Consider the following 14,246-nt stretch of genomic DNA (forward strand, 5'->3'; position numbering starts at 1 on the left):
CCATTTCTCAGTCTTGTTGGTATGCTTTCAATTCAGAGATATTCAGATTCTGGTCAACAAACCTGTTTAGCTGCTTGTGTTTGGAGAATAATTAAAGTGTCATTTCAATCCCTGCTTTGTATTACACATGTAGGATTGGAGTAAGTAGATACTGTTCCCTGTTGTGTAATCAGCTTTTGGTGGTTACATTATCTGCTTTGAAGACCAGTAACGTTGTTGCATGCTTGTAAGTGCTGACATCTGTACCAAGAATGGTGTTCCTATCCAGTGTGCTTAACTTCCTTTGCTCTATTATCTGTTACAGCCACTGAATTACCCTTCAGAGCTAAGCATACATGATGGAGAAGGAGGGGGGTGGAACACCTCATCTTGACGTACCATTTTAAGAATTCAAATGATGTGATTTGAATATGAGCACATTTATGAAAGGAAAAGAAATGCATCTGGATTTGAATATTATGTCCTTTCCAGCTTACTTGGAAAAGTTTTACCTAGTCACTTAAATATCTCAACAGTGTACTTCATAGACAAAATGTATAGATGACTGGGGAAAGACTACAACTGAGTCTGAGGACTCCTGTACTTGTCCTTGTACTTATACTACTGTTATGTTATAAAAAAGTAAGCACCTTGACTCTTAAACCCATTTTCTTTTGTTCCTTCCCCACCAAATCTGTATACAGCTTGTATACATTGGCTTGTGTTGATTTCTGCTTGTCCTTGAACATTCTTGGACTTCACCTGCCTCTGCAGTCTGCCATTTCTCCCCCAAACATACTGTGACAAGTGCAGCTTTTTCTGTAGCTCTCTTCACTCTTCTGGCACTGGTTTTCCCATTCTTAATATATTCTTTTTTCTTTTTCCTCTGCCAGGTTCTAGGCTGTGTACTCAATTCTCCTCTTTCTTGATCTCCTACTGCCTTCACTGGTTGGCACATTTCCTAGATTTCTTCCTATCTCTGAATTCTAGCACATCTTTCAGCCTTCCTCACTGGGGCTGACTCTGGACTGTTTACTTGCTGGGGCCTGTCTTTTGTCATTCAGCCTCTTCTCTAGCTCTTCTGCAGTTTTTAAGTGCAATACCAGCACACTTTGATGTTTTTTGGGCTAGAAGCACAAAGTTAGATTCCTGTGTGTCTCTCTCTGAGTTTTTATTCAACTTCGTGTCTTTACACAATATGGACTCCCACTTGTCAGTGTCTTTGTCTACTCACTGATAATCCTCCTTGGACTGTTTTATAAATCCACTGTCTCTTTTTCTTTCAAATATTTCTTGAGATTAGGAAGTTAGTGTAGGCACAGTAGGCATTTCACTGTGAATGTGTCATGTTCAACTCCACGCTAGTTACCATTTGTGGCCATGTCTCCTCTGCAGATGAACCCCCAATATGAAATTTTCACTGCTTAAGTGATGTTTTGCATCAGCTTTGTTTATAGGAGATTATGCAAGATACAGACACTAAAAAAGAAAGAAACCTGTTCTGTTTCAAAGAAAATGAAAGATTCATCAAATTTGACTGGTCCTATTTGGGTACATAATTTTACACTCAGATATGCAAATATTTAGGCAAAATCATTACCTCTGTAATGATTTGAGAACCTGTAGGTTGTTGCTGAACAGGCAAGTGAATGAATTAACTTGGGAAATCTAACCTTGCAAACATGCATGCTTAAAGAAACGTGACTTTAAAATTCAAATTACACTAAACTATAAGTTTCAGTTCCTAATATATTTAATATCCAGTGCGGTGAGAGGCATAGAGGCTTGTAAGGTAGCTGATCATGGATGGAATTAAATGTATATTTCAGTATAAGGAAAGACTAGAGGCAAGAGCAGTATTAAAGAAAAAAAATTTCGGTCATTTGTGTGTGACATACTTGCCTGTCTTTTCAAAATCTCTTAAAACTGATACTCTTGTTGATATTAGCTGCTCCTGACTTGCTGACTTTTGTTGACATGTGCCATCTCCTTTCCTAAATCACCTGGACTACTTCCTATGGTGTATTTTCAAAGGAAATTATTTTGAACCTCGAACAGTAAGTTTCTTAGAGCTAGGAAATTTTAGCTCAAGTATTCTGATTTTCTTTGGATCCTTACAGTAATCAGTGGTGTGAGCTAACTACAATATGGACCTATCAAGTATTGATAATTTCTGTAAAAGCAATCAGTTTACATTTATTATAAGAACTTGTCTGTTTTGTTTCTTTTTAAACCCACAGATGTATTTAGTGATTTTTCCAGAGGGGACTCGTTACAATCCAGAAATACCAAAGGTCATTGCAGATAGTCAATCATTTGCTGAAAAGGAAGGTAAGCAAAAAAAGTTTTGAAATAATTCTTAGTTACAGTGTTAATATATATTATATAAAATTGTTATATAATCTGAAGATAACCTCACCTTAACTGGACTGTTAAGCCTGCCTGATTGGTATTTAAAGGGTCAAAATAGCATAGACTAGTGTTTCTGTTACCAGAAAGTAAGATTATAGTAGCTTATACACAGATATTTCATGCATTTCGCATTGTGCAAGAGTAATAATATTCCAGAAGGCTCTCCGTAGTTTCTGCCTATATCTGTGTATTTACTTATTTTCTCTTTCAAGGTTGTAGGAATTACCTGCACTGAATCAGGGCTGTTTCACCTAAGTTGATATTGTAGCTCCAATTCCAGTTATTAGCCAATATAAAGAGTATTTTGCATAGAGATGGTTGTGCCTTAAAAGAAAAAGTGTTCCATCACATAATTTTTAACTAGCATTAATACTCCTGTGGCATTTTGGTTTTCTTCCTCTCTCACCTTCCAGTCTCAACCTTCTCTTGGTTGAACTTTATTCTGAAGTCACTTTGGTTGTTGGCATTGTCTCTATAACCACAGATGGAATTACTTCATCTTTGGAAAGGCTCACAAAAAAACCAAGGGTCCCAAGCTTTTTCATGTTTTTTCACATCATATGCACAATACATGTAAACTTTTAAGTTCAACATGTTCGGTGAACATGTTTCCTGGTTTTGTTTTTTCCTGTTGACCAAAAGTGAAATAATTCACTCTGAAGGTAAACAAAGAATAACAAATAGGTCTGGTAAATTCATTCCTGTGACACACTGAAATGAATTCACAAGTATGTGAATCAGCCTGTTGATATCATCAAGTTGTTAAGTATTGTTAGCTCTTCTCCAAAAGGATAAATGCTTTTCGTCTTCTTGGGAAGAATGGAATTTGTTTGCGTGTATGAGCAGGAGAGCTTAAGTCATAATGTATTTGTTCATTGCTTCAGTTTCCTGCCGGAAATGAAAGTCAAATGTTTCATTTAGCTTGGCGGTTCTCTGAGAGTTTAGGGGGAGGTGGTGTTTGATAGGGATTTTTTTTCCTCTCCTCCTTTCTCAGGGAGAAGATTTTTATTGCTATTACTTTAATTCACCTCTTAATTAAATCTCTGCAGTCTGCAAAACAGTAAAACACTGCTTTTGTGCTTTCAGAGCACCTGTTTTTTTCTTCTAGTGCTCTTCTCTCCAGTATTGGTCTGCTTTTATTTTGTAAGGATTACTCATTTTAAAAACTCCCATGACAAATAGTTATTAAAAAAGAAACATCTCCAATTTTAGTGCAAAATCCTCTAGATCTGCTTTTCCTCACTGCAAAATTCTTTTATGGTTGGTCTTATTGTTATGTGGAGAAAATGGGAAGCAGTCTGCACGGAACCCTGCTCCTCTGCATGTTCACGCAAAGGTAGAAACTCCCATGAACTGGAGCATCCCTCATACAAGCGTGCTGACAAACAGGATGGCTGACACCAAGAGCTGCTACCAAACTGTTCTGAAGGCTGGTCCACGAGGCCCATACCAGTACAAGGCACATACCTGTACAAGGCATGTACCAGTACACCAGGGAGCTTGAGGATAGGTGTCGCAGGGAAACTGTCGTGGGGTCTTGTTCCGTGGGGGAAGAAAGACACACAACACGCAAAAGGACGGTGAGACAAAGAGATGTCTGCCTGCTCAGCGCAGCAGGCAGCCTTTATTGAGCTTGCTAACTTCTACTTTCCCACACACACAACATAAACATATTCTCACGAAAATACCCAGGAATTCAAGCACCTGCACGTTACCAAACAGTCTTAACCTTGTACTCTTTGCAACTCAAGACTGTGTCCATGGAAACTATTTAATTAGCTCCACTGCTCCCATGGAACACGGCCTAACTTTTGCAATACCTCAAACTTCAATTGTGGGGCTACGACTTCACCCCACAGATAGGGAATTCCACATGGCAGCTGGCAGGATGTGATGACAACTCCCCAGGGTCCCACCATGCTACCGCACAGCACTGCCGGCCCTGGCCTGCGGCTTCCATGCAGGAACCTCAGTGCCACCACAGTCCGGGCTGGATCCTGTGGCTGCAGCGTGGGAGCTGTGGCCTCACCAGTCAGTCACTGCACGCCGTGCTGGTTGTGCTCCCTGTGAGTGTGTGAGTGCTGTTATGTGATACTACTCAGCTGAACTAAAAACACATGATTCCATGCTTGTCTGAAAGATCCTACAGTTTTAGGAAGGGTAGTAATGCCCAGTAGTTCTGTCAGTCAGAGGAATGAGGACATACTGTAACTTACAGTTTAAAATTGCACTTCATTCTTCATGGGGATATAATGAAATCTCATAATTTAGTTTTATCATCTTAGTATATTAGTTACAGAGCACAGTGCTTCAGGGTTGGCTTTACAGACATGTAGGGGAATTTTTTTATTTGTTTTATACCTTGAAATGTAAGCTTTATAATGCTTTTTTCCTACATTTTTGCCCAATTTTATGTTGAAAAAATAGTGCAAGTGTAATATTGGAAATAGTGGTTTAATTAAGAAGAATTAAACTTGAAACTGATGATAGAACCAGAGCTATTACACCCAAAGATAACAAAACTATTCCTAGAGCACAGGGCACAAGCATAACTTATGTTTATCATGCTGTCTGAAATACTACTTGTTTTTTTTTGTGTGTATGTACTTTATTAGTTTTGCAGAGAGGAAATATAAAAAGGTTTTGTGGGATTTGTGTTTATTTTTACTGTCCATGAGCTGGATCCTCATCTAGAATAAAGGTTCATTGGTTTAGGCAGAACTGTTGGGCTGAACTTAATTACCTGCTCTTAGTGGGACCAGTTAATGAGCTGCATCTCGTATCTTGATGGTCTCATTATGTAAACACCAGTTTTGGACACAGTTACGGGCTCTTTACAGTTGGTCCTAGGACCAGTTCAACAAAAAGAAATGTAAAGTAAATTTAAAAAATAGCTTAGGTTGACATACAACAGAATATTTTGACATTGCTGATTTCAACTATTATGTCTTTCCTCATTGGTATGAATATATAAATAAATCTTATCTGTCTGTGAATACGATGGAAAGATAGCAAATAGCAAAAGAATTTACAGGTGCTTGTGGTCACCCTTGAAAGAGAGGCAACTTTAAAAAATGCTGATAATAATTCATGTTACAGTTTGTTTTGCTGTAGGACTCGGGTTGTACACAAGATCTTGAGTCCTAGCAAGAGCAGGTGATTTCCCTCTTTCTGAAACACAAGGAAATCAAATATACAGGGTAAGTCCAATAGATGTCGGTAGATCTGGATGATTAAGTTCAGGTTGAAGGCCATCAAGCACAGAGAAACTTGTAGGGAAGGAGTAGAACTGTACTATTTTTAGAAAGCAATAAATGATACTGTACATTAATAAATTAAATCCATGGCCTGTTTTTTCAAATTTGTCATTAACTGCTTTGCTAAGTTCAAGTTGAATATACTGCCAGGTTTTTTTTGTTTATTAAAACCAAAGAATGCCAAAAACATCTAGAGGTAACATTTATTAGAGTTAGTTAATCCCCTAAATTAGGGGATTAATATATGTGGTTTTCATGTTGGAGCCTGGCACATGTATCAGCCTTCAGGCACTGATCAATTTGACACAGCAAAACTCTACTCTAATTAGCTTGAACTCCATCGTAAGTTCTGTCCACAATTGTATTCAGTGAGAATAAGCAACAGAAAGTTGCTTACTTCCAGGAATACTGATTTTACTGTGATGACTGAAAATGATGTCATCTAGGGATAATGCTAGTACCCCCAGAAACTCAAAGATTACTCATTTTACACATTTTACAAGTGGCAGAAGATTCCAGTCAGATCAGATTCTTACCCCAGATGGAACAGGAAGTATTTTAAACACAGAATATGTTTGTTTGATTGCATTGGGAAAGGAAAAATGCTATTGAAGTTTTAAAAAAAAAAGAAAAAATTACCTCTCTAAAACTAAGTTGTTTGGTTACTTGTGGTAGGATTAATGTAGGAGTTATTCATAGAACAAGTTGAGAAAATTATTCTGGTATTTATGTTATTTGGCCAAAATAACAATATTTGCTGGAATTTCACAGCTACAGCAAACCACATAAGCCAGCTGTTGCCAGAATATTAGATGAAGATGTGTCAGGTTTTCTCCTTTCTGGTGGAGGCTTCCAAGCTGAAGGAAATGTGTGCTATGTAGCTGGATTTGAACCTGATACATCTGGTTGTCCTCTCCTGGTGGAAAGCAGGTGTCTGGGTGAGATGATTCCAGCAATTGGTACCAGGATGGGCTCTCTCTTTCTCTGTTTCAATATGGTTGGCGATGCCTGTGTTTCTAATGGGATGTCCTGCAACATTCCCATAATCAGATATTTCTTCCTCTCCTCTCTTGAATGACTAAGAACGTGATGTCGTGTTTTTGCTCCTTGTCTCCTAAGCTTTTGCTTTCCATATTCCAGTATTTAAGTATACAGACAGTAATCAAGTTCACTTTCGTTTTCCATTGTGTGGGAGTAGCTGGCTAACGTGATTCCTGTCTTCAAATGTGATGCAGTCATTCAATTGACTTACATATTGGTGACCCCTTTCAGGCTCTGATATATGAGTTTAGGCATCTTAAAAGTGCAGGAATTCTCCCACACTAGTCAGTGGGCTTGAATTGCTGAATAGTATCAATTTGTAGGTGGCACTCATATTTGCATGGGTATTTAACTAATCTTGTCATGATAGAAGTGGTAATTTTTATTGTATCTCTTTCATTCAAACTGTAAATCTTTTAAACTTGGATCTTTTTAATGGTATTGGACTATAGAACCAAATATCTATAAAACCCCACAAAATACATGATTATTATTTTTTGTAGCAGCTTCTGGCATAAAATTTATTCCATTTATATGTACCCATGTAGTAGATTTCTCATCATTTTGTAGTAGTCAGTCATGGAATCATAGAATATGCTAAGTTGGAAGGGACCCATCACGGTCATTGAGTCCAACTCATGGCCCTGCACAACACACCCCAAACAACCACAAATTTCTTAGGTTTTGTAGTATGAATTTTATCCAAATGTTAAGAAATGGTATTTTAAAAAATTGAAAATAAATAGGAATAATCCAAAGCCCTCCTACTTTTAATTTTAGTAACTCTTAAAAGTCAAAGCCAAAGGGATCAGAAGCTTGTTAAATTTAACTTGGCTTATTTTTGCTGAATGAAGACAAAAAAATCTTCCCTGGAAAAAGGCATTTATGGAATTTTGCATTAAGGTTTAATTTCTAACGAGGGTCATTTAAGCAAGCAAACATTTCAGGTATTCATTTATTATCTTCCTTGGTTTTATGCAGAAAAGTTGCTAATGTAAATGTTTTTTAATGCTAAGTTTATCTTGACGAATATCATGCTTTCTGCTAAGATGTTTTTCTGTGCAGGATATGCTTATCTCAGAATTGCTTTTACAGGTCATATAAAAAAGAGGTGTTTCAACTGAGCTAATTGAAAATGTTTCCCTTCCAGTTGGCATTAGTTTTAGATTGTATTCTAAAGCAATACAAAGTATTTAATATCCATAAATGTTATTTGGAACTGTCTTTAAAGAAAATAGCTTTTGGTGATCTTTTTTTCTATACTTCCATGTAAGCAGGCATAATCTAAAAGTGCACATTGATATATAGAAAAGAGAATATAATTTTTAAAAAGAGTGGAGTACCTTGAGTAGCATTTGAGTCACCAACTGTTAGGATGAAGAAAGGGTTTCTGTTATTAAAAGTCATCCCTAGAAATTAAGTTTAGAAAAACAAGAAGCTATACTGTATTTCTGTAGATACCCATGACAGAAGAAAGTGTACCAAGATGTGGTGTCTCCCATGTCTTGCTGTGGAATGGTTGTACTCTTCGGTGGATATTTGGGAAGGGGAGATCCTTCAGGCCTCGTTTTAGTCCATAACCTGGAAGGAGTATGCCCTTCCACCCTCCCCCCGCCACGTGGCCCTGGGACCCCAAGACGGAGCACTCACCAGACCACCAGGGGAGAGAGGACGAAAGAGAGGGTTTAATTGTGGGAGGGGGCTTATATAGCCCTTGGGGACCAATCACAGGTGAGGGGTCACAATCAAGGTAAGGGGTTTACAGCCAATAAGGGAGGGGTTAACAAGCGACCAATGGAAACACCTTGGGACATCTTCCCAGGACACTCTGGCCCGAGAGATAAGGGATTTACAGTGGAGGTATAGGGGAAAACGCAGTGGCTCTGTAAAGAGCCCTCTTAACATGAGTTTAGACAACATTAAAAACTTCTGATTCATCAGTCCACCTTTGGCAGGACTCTTTCCAAACATCCATTGCTACACTCTTCCTGAGATTACTTGCATTTCTTGTACTTTATGTAAAAGTAAAACACTTTTTTACAAGAGCATGCAGTTTTTTAATGCTGCCATCAGCTGAGTCCTGTTTATGTAAATCAATGGAATACAAATGGATGAGCTCTCCCACCATATGTTATTTTATAAGTCTAACTCTGGTTTCAATAAGTAAAGCTCCGATCACTGGAGGCATTCCAGAAAGCTGGTGGGAACTCAGAGTTGGGTCAGTATTTGGGACAGCACGCATAACTGCAAAGCTTTCAGTCTGATATCATCACTGCATACACATTCACATGAAAAAGGAAAGATCTAACTGGTACTGAAATCAATTTTCAATTTTTCAAGTTTTTCACCCTGGTTCCAGTTTTTGTGTTATTTTCAAGTACGTGGTTTTATAGGGGGGAAAAACCCTTAAACTAATTCTGACATCCACTTTCAGTGAGCATATAACTTTTGTTGATGAAATGTAGTCATGCTAGTGTAGTTATGCTAATAGAGTATTTTTAATTTAGAGCCAGGTTTTTTTGTTGTTTTCATTAAAAAATGTAGTGTGTGCATATCAGGGGTACAAATATGACTAATGAAGTCCAAGTTTGAAAATGTAGATGGCCTGCCTGTACTGAACTGCTCTGTGTGTTTCTGGTGTAGATGAAGGGAAGAGCAGTCTTCTCCACAGAGTTGTACTTAGCTACTATTCTATGTAACTTCACCCTGAGAGGTTAGATAAATAATGTTTTGTTTGGTGGCTTTTTAGTTTTTTGTGTTTAGATGTAAAATTCAGTTCTATGGGTGTTAATGATTTGGGCTTTTGTATTTGCCAAAGTAATTATTTTATTTCATTCAGTTTTCTTGCAGACTTTCTGAAGTAATTCTGCATCTTATTATAGTGTAGTAAATGTATGATATTTGAAGTATCATTGCTCATCATATTTCTTCAGGTTTTCGCGCTTTTTTATGTCTGTTTATCAATCAAAAGTTAGAAGAGCAAAGCTATAGCATTTTAAGGTAGAGTGTTACATTATTAGTAGTATCCAGTTCATTTTCTTTGGCATTTACAGTAAAATATCATGACCTCAAATACTGTGACGGAGGTTCTAACTTAGTATTGCAAAATGTTAAAAACAGTTTAAGCACAGTGTGTTTTGTGAATTGGATGCAGGCAGCTTGCCAAGGTAACTATACTGTAACTACTTGGAATTAAAATCTGTTATGTTGATTTTAGCAAAGATCATCAAGTAATTGCAAGAATCTGTGGTAATGTTTTTATAAAACAGATTCTTTAAAAAGATGTGCTGAGCTTGCTGCAAGTTTGTCAGTATTTCTGAATAATGAATTATGGACTTTATCAATTTAATTTAGATACATACTCATTTTGTCCTTAAACTCTCAAGAGTTCACTGGCAGCATGTGGAGGAAGAGTGGCTTATTCTACATTGCACTTCATAGGTTGTCACTGACCATCTTCATCACCAAAATTGGCCATGAATTAAAAAAAAACTCAGCAGTGAATAGTCACAGATACCTAAATTAATAATTTCTCTAGAGGATTCAGTTCTCACTGAAGCATGTTTTCCCTTTTTCTTCCTTACACTAACAGTTTGGTTAAGGGGAAGATGAGTTGGGCAGGAAAGGAATGATAGTGTTTTTAGAATAAGTTTGGGAATTTGGCTGAACAAGAGTTGTGTTAAGTGTAATGTCAACACTAATAGAGTTGCTGACAAAACACTAGAATATTCAATGCTTCATTTACAGCGTAAACATTTTGAAACATAACATAATTAGACGTTTGATGTAATAGTTCACAAGCTAAGAAAACACTACCACCATGTTATGCTTCAAAATATTTACATGATCCATATAACATTTTGCATAGACAGTTATTGCTATTGCCAGTAAAGCATAGAACAATGATTTCAGAAGGAGTGCTAGTAAATACCCTTTTATCTCTGTATTCAGTCAAGGAGATTCTTAGCAAATACTAAGAAATCAAGATAATGATTTATACTGAAATTTTCAACTCTTAAGAATGTTAGAGCACTTTAGAAACTGTCTCACAGTGATGAGTAGATATTTTCATAATTTTAGACCAAAATATGCTTTGCCCAGCAAGGGAATTCAGTACAAAATCAGGACATAATATGTAATCCTTTGAATTGATTTTGCAAGCAGAAAGATATCAAAAGCAATATCACAATACTTTTGTTTAGAAAAATTTCCGTATCATCTATCAGGAACCAATAGCACCAGCGGATGGTTCTTTAAAAATGGACTGAAGAGTAAGCCAATGAAAAATAGGCTAGAAAGGAAAAAACAGACTTTTATTCCAATACTTCTCTGTCTTCTCTGTTGGAAAGATAGATATCCTATAGGAAAATAGTGACAATTTTTCCATAGTGTGATTTTTTTTTCTAGAAGCCCTTTCAAGTAGCATGGAAGAGTTGTGTTCAGGTCATGAAAAGGTTTTGGGGTTGGTTTTGTTGGTTTGCTTGAAACAGAATCAATTGTATAATTTTGAGCCCAGTGTATTTTTATGTTCTAAAGTGTGCTCTGGTGGAAGTGGTCAACTGAAGCAAAAATGGATATGAAATACTGGTGTTAAGACTTGCAGAGTGACATTAAACCTGACATTCTTTTGTACTTGTCATACCAGTCTATGTGTCTTGGCCTGGAAAAGTTAAAGACAACAGTTGATTTCTCTCACTATGAATTTGTTAGTAGCCAAGTCAATTGTAATAGGTTGTTGCAGGGAAGCACAGAAGATTTCCTCCTTAGTTTTGGTTCTCAGTGCTGTATTCCCCCCCCCCGCTAAGTTTTCTGCTAGGATGGTGAGTAGATTAGGATTCAGCATGTTCTCTAAATTGGCTTGTCCTTGGGAAGTAAAATGCTGGATGAGCACTAGGCATGCTTAAAATTCTCTGTGCTTATGCCTCACTTGCCAAATCTGTTTCTGATACAGAATTTCAGGAGGTGATGCCTGTATGTGTTTAGTTTTTCTCATCTAATTTGCTCTTTTTTTTAACCTCAGTTGGACACACATAAACAGTAAAGAGAAATGCTGTTTCCTCACTCATGAGCCACATTAAAACCATTGCTGCTTCTAGAGCAGGAGCTATAAAAAGGGCTCTTTTGTTTGTTGAGCAGCCTTAATATCTTTTGGGATTTCTGTTTGATCTTCGACGTGTGTTCAGTAGACCATATGCAGTGTGCACAGTGAAAATTGAGATTGAACCTTTTGTGATTTTGAGTGGAGATGCCTGAAGTTCCTTGGCATGATGTTCCTTTTGTGAATGTAGTCGACTTTACTTTCAAATACTGTAATTTTTGGGTTTTTTTTCCTTCTAGGACTTGCTATATTAAAGCATGTGCTGACACCACGTGTGAAGGCAACTCATGTAGCCATTGACACAATGAAGGACTATCTGGATGCAGTGTATGATGTGACTGTAGCTTATGAAGGTACTGTGGACCACAAAGGGCAAAGGAAGCTGGCACCATCTATGACAGGTGAGTTGATTGATGTCTGTTAGACAGGCTACATCCATATACAGAACTGTTCATATACAGAATCAACCTTTGTAATGCTTTGTAATGCTCTGAAGGTAATCTCCACAGTGCTTCAACCATCCTACCATCATTTAGTAGGGCATCATTCTTCTAGGCTTTACTATAGTTACCTGTGACATTCCTCCCCTCCCCTTCCCTATTACAATTCTGCAAGTGCTCTTTGGAGTCAAAGTAAGCTTGGAGCCATAGGCAGCAGGTGCCATTTACCTTCATGTTTCTTCTAGCACTGGGATTTGGCATTATCCTCAATTCCCTCTGCTGTGCTACATATGTGTACGGGTACATATGTACATCAAATTGCTGAAATGTGTATTTTAAAGGGAAAATGTGTAGTAGTAGTATTTTACTGGCAGTTTTTCAATTTGCTATGGAAACCTAGTGACCTTACAAACAATTAACAGCATTTTATGGAAGCAGGCTTCACTTGTTGTAGTATTTTAAACCACCTACAGCACCTTAAGAGAATTGGGTAAATTAGTTTTATGTTCCTTGAGTAATCTAACCAGAAAACGACCGCTGGGTTTTCTGTAGGGGAAAACTCTGGAACAGAGCACTTCAGGGTTTGCTGTTTATTATGCTTGGTGGATAACTTTTTCTTTCTACATAATTCATTTACGTGCACTGCTACTGGAGGGCCAGATATCATCTTTCTTTCCGTTTGTAGTTGATGTGTTACTCAGCCATATCTGTGCCTGACTTTCTGTTGCTACTCAGCTCAAAGTGGAACTTTTGAGTCTCTGACACTACTAATACCACGTGGGGGTAAAAAAAGCCACAGTAGTTCCGCAGAGCTGTTCAGAATTTTGAGCAAGTGTTGACTGAGGGACCTGGAGGGTATGTCTTAGCTAACTCCTGGTTTCTTGGCTCACCCAATGTCACTGGGACTTGTTCCTTCTGCTGCTAAAAATAGTTTGTAGTGTGGCTGTTTCCATGTCACTTCATTAGCAGGTGTAACTCCTTCATTAGCACATGAACTACTTCCAGGTGCTATGTGATTAGAAATTCTGCAATTGTCTATTTTTACATTTTCACCCTGCTTAGTATTGTTTTGGATAGGTGAGCAACAAAACTGTTAACACTGTATATTGTTAACACTTGTATTGTACTGTAAGGTCTTAGGATGGTTTTACTTTATGTACAGTTTGTTCCTAATGGGCATTTTTTATGACTAAATATCCAAAGTAATTTCAATTATTTAAAGTTTTTAAATTTTTTTTTAAGTGCCTTATGACTCTTTTACAGTACCCTTTGAACTGGGCAGTCTCCCGCTGGTCCCATCACCCAACTCTTCTTAAGACCCCCTCAAAACAAATAGGATTGTTTCTCCTTCCCTGCAGCATATCTTGTTTCATGACTTAATTATTATGCAGTTTCAGCCATTCTCATACTGAACTTCTCACTGCCTGATGGTTAATTAAACTATTAAAATGTCGTTACCTAATGATAAGATGGCAAATGTTCAAATTCCTTATAAGACCTCTTCACCTATTGAATCTTTCAGTTTGCATGAAGCATGATATAATTATGGAAAGGGAACCAACAAACTGAATTTCCCTGTTGGCTGTTTCTTGTGTCTGGAGTCAAGCAATAATCAGACGGTTTGGGGTGGCTATTCCACATCCAGCCTTTTGGAGCCTCCATGGCAGGCAGTCCAGGTGTATCTTTCAGCCAGACTTACTGTTAGGGCAGGGATAATTAGTGTCTCGGCCTTGGCTAAAAACAAGGCAGTAATATAGAATGAAGTGCAGCCAACCAGTTGTTACCCATTACAGAGCAGATGAATGATATATCTATCCAGGGCATTCCATGTGATTGTGGCAGTCACATGTATTCCATATAATATAAATTATGTAGATTAAGAACACTTTATAAATTACAGTGTGGAACATAGTTGTCATTCTTTTAGGCCCTCCAGACACAAAGTGGGAGAAAAACAATTTCTGTTATAAGAGATCAAGATCGTTTCACCATTTGTTATCCAGAAGTCTAACAACTGGT

General features: G+C 37.5%; 1 protein-coding gene across 1 annotated transcript in view; it reads left to right on the forward strand.

The window, feature by feature from the left end:
- AGPAT5 (1-acylglycerol-3-phosphate O-acyltransferase 5) overlaps positions 1-14,246 on the forward strand; it is a 55,755-nt gene that overhangs the window by 25,004 nt on the left and 16,505 nt on the right. The window contains exons 5-6 of the mRNA XM_027690335.1: positions 2,220-2,310; positions 12,027-12,188. Coding sequence (XP_027546136.1) covers positions 2,220-2,310; positions 12,027-12,188 — 253 coding nt within the window. The remainder of the gene's footprint in view (positions 1-2,219; positions 2,311-12,026; positions 12,189-14,246) is intronic.

The sequence above is a fragment of the Neopelma chrysocephalum genome, unplaced genomic scaffold, assembly GCF_003984885.1.
Source record: "Neopelma chrysocephalum unplaced genomic scaffold, ASM398488v2 Primary Assembly neopelma1_80b, whole genome shotgun sequence".
In the NCBI taxonomy this organism is placed as follows: domain Eukaryota; kingdom Metazoa; phylum Chordata; class Aves; order Passeriformes; family Pipridae; genus Neopelma; species Neopelma chrysocephalum.